Here is a 1,889-nt window from a genome sequence, read left to right on the forward strand (position 1 = left end):
AGTAATCCTTAGTTCTATAGGTGGACGCCTTTTCGAGATATCGCCATAAAGGTGGATCAAGGGTGACTCTAGAATGTTTGTACGATATGGGTATCAAACGAAAGGTGTTACTGAGCATTTTAAGAGGGAGTGGGCATTAAAATTTTTTTTTCGATACTGATGATTTTGATATATGGAATTCTATATCTATCTCGATTCCTTTACACCTGTACAACCAACCGTTATCCAATCAAATAATACCCTGTGTACAAGTACAGCGGGTATAAAAATTTATTTCGCACATTTTCATATTACAATGCACACAAATTAATACGATATTCATTATCGAAATCTCTTTCTTCATTCACACTTAATTGCCTGGTTTGAATGTATCAAAAAAGTTAGCATAATGCTTTGCCTTTTCCACCTCATCCTTCTCATTGGTAAAATTCGTATACCAGTTGATCAATTTAGTTTCGCGAGCCTTTTGCTTCTCACTCAAAATACCCAAATATCTTTCGATCGATTTTTCGAATTTGCCTATCACCACTTTCCGCTCTGATATAAAATCCTCTAAAAATTTCTCAGCGCCGCTATCAGCGAATGCCTTTAGTATAATGTGTGTTTCTGCCAAATCTAGTGGCATATCATCGAGATCTTTCATGATGTCAGTAAAATCAATCATTGATTTTAAAAGTGACATAATGCCTTCCCCTTCGACTGTATCGATGTCGTTGGGATTTTTTTTAAGAAAATCAGCGATACGCGTCATATTTGCTTGAAGTTCGGGACTCTTTTCAGGAAGCGCTTCTAATTGTTCAAGACTTTTCTTCAAAAGCGGTTGTCCTCTTTCGGTGAGATATTTAGCTAAGCCCACTAAGTCGACCAGGGTTTCTGTCATCAATATTTGACGTGCTTTCTTCAGTTCACCAGATTCCTCTGATGAGGAAGAATCTGATGAGTCCGCTACTGTGTTTGTTTGTTTACGTTCTACTGCGACATCTTCGGCTGCTTCACGTCGCATGCGTGGTATGGCTCGAGTCTATAGAAATGAAAATAGTATAAAAAATAATAAATTTAAAAAAATGTTTTCAAGGAGATTTTGTCCTTTTTTTACTTACTTGCACTAATAGCAAAGCGCTTAAGAATAAAAGAATTAGCTTCGTTTGCATTGTTGTAAATTTACTGAACGTCTCTGAGTTGCTGAATGTACTGACGCCTAATTTTTGCATTCAGCAATTTATATTTAATTCGGGCATTAGTAAACAACAGATATTTCATAATTATATATATATACTTGTACATATTATACATTTTCAAAAATTATTTTTCATGCATATCAATTCTAATTAGAAAAAAAAATTCAATTTCGATTAAATTATATTGAGATAATAGTGACACCATCATCATCGAAGGCTCATCAGTTTCAATGTGTGGAATTCTTGTCTATTGCAGAAATATATTTTTTTTTATATTTTATAGAGATGTAGCCATATATGTACAGCCCAGCGCACATTGTTAAACTTTTATCAGTACTTTCTTTAAGTTATTATTATTTCTATTAAACAATAAAAATAAAATAAAAAAATTTTAAGCACTTCCTTTAAAGACATATTCTTGCTAAACTTTTATTTTTAAATTTTGACATAGAAATAGCAAAAATATTTATGAGAATTAAAAATAGAAAAGTGAGCGCACATTATTTGGATAGGAAAGTTGGTAGGAAAGGAGATATTATTAGTCAAATAATTGCGCACCACCTTTTTATTTTTACTTCTCATAAATATTTTTTTTCAATTTCTATGTCAAAATTTAAAAATCAAAGTTTAGCAAAAATATGTCTTTATATAAGGAGCCATTTTTCGCTGATTTTTGTCCATTTATATAAAGGAAGTGCTTCAGATTTTTTT

General features: G+C 32.0%; 1 protein-coding gene across 1 annotated transcript; it reads right to left on the reverse strand.

The window, feature by feature from the left end:
* Positions 1 to 221: 221 nt before the first annotated feature.
* Positions 222 to 1,237, reverse strand: LOC137242120 (uncharacterized). Its single transcript, XM_067769490.1, has 2 exons — positions 1,101 to 1,237; positions 222 to 1,021 (listed from the first exon to the last, which is right to left on the reverse strand). Exons 1-2 carry the CDS (start codon positions 1,209 to 1,211, stop codon positions 350 to 352), a joined length of 783 nt encoding a protein of 260 aa, XP_067625591.1. The 5' UTR covers positions 1,212 to 1,237; the 3' UTR covers positions 222 to 349.
* Between the last annotated feature and the right edge of the window lie 652 nt (positions 1,238 to 1,889).

This window comes from Eurosta solidaginis, chromosome 2 (assembly GCF_040869045.1).
Source record: "Eurosta solidaginis isolate ZX-2024a chromosome 2, ASM4086904v1, whole genome shotgun sequence".
NCBI lineage: Eukaryota > Metazoa > Arthropoda > Insecta > Diptera > Tephritidae > Eurosta > Eurosta solidaginis.

Coding starts and splice junctions, on each gene's coding strand:
- LOC137242120 (XM_067769490.1), bottom strand. CDS start 1,211: ATGCAAAAATTAGGCGTCAGTACATTCAGCAACTCAGAGACGTTCAGT. Junction 1,022..1,100: donor GCGCTTTGCTATTAGTGCAA/GTAAGTAAAAAA, acceptor TCATTTCTATAG/ACTCGAGCCATACCACGCAT.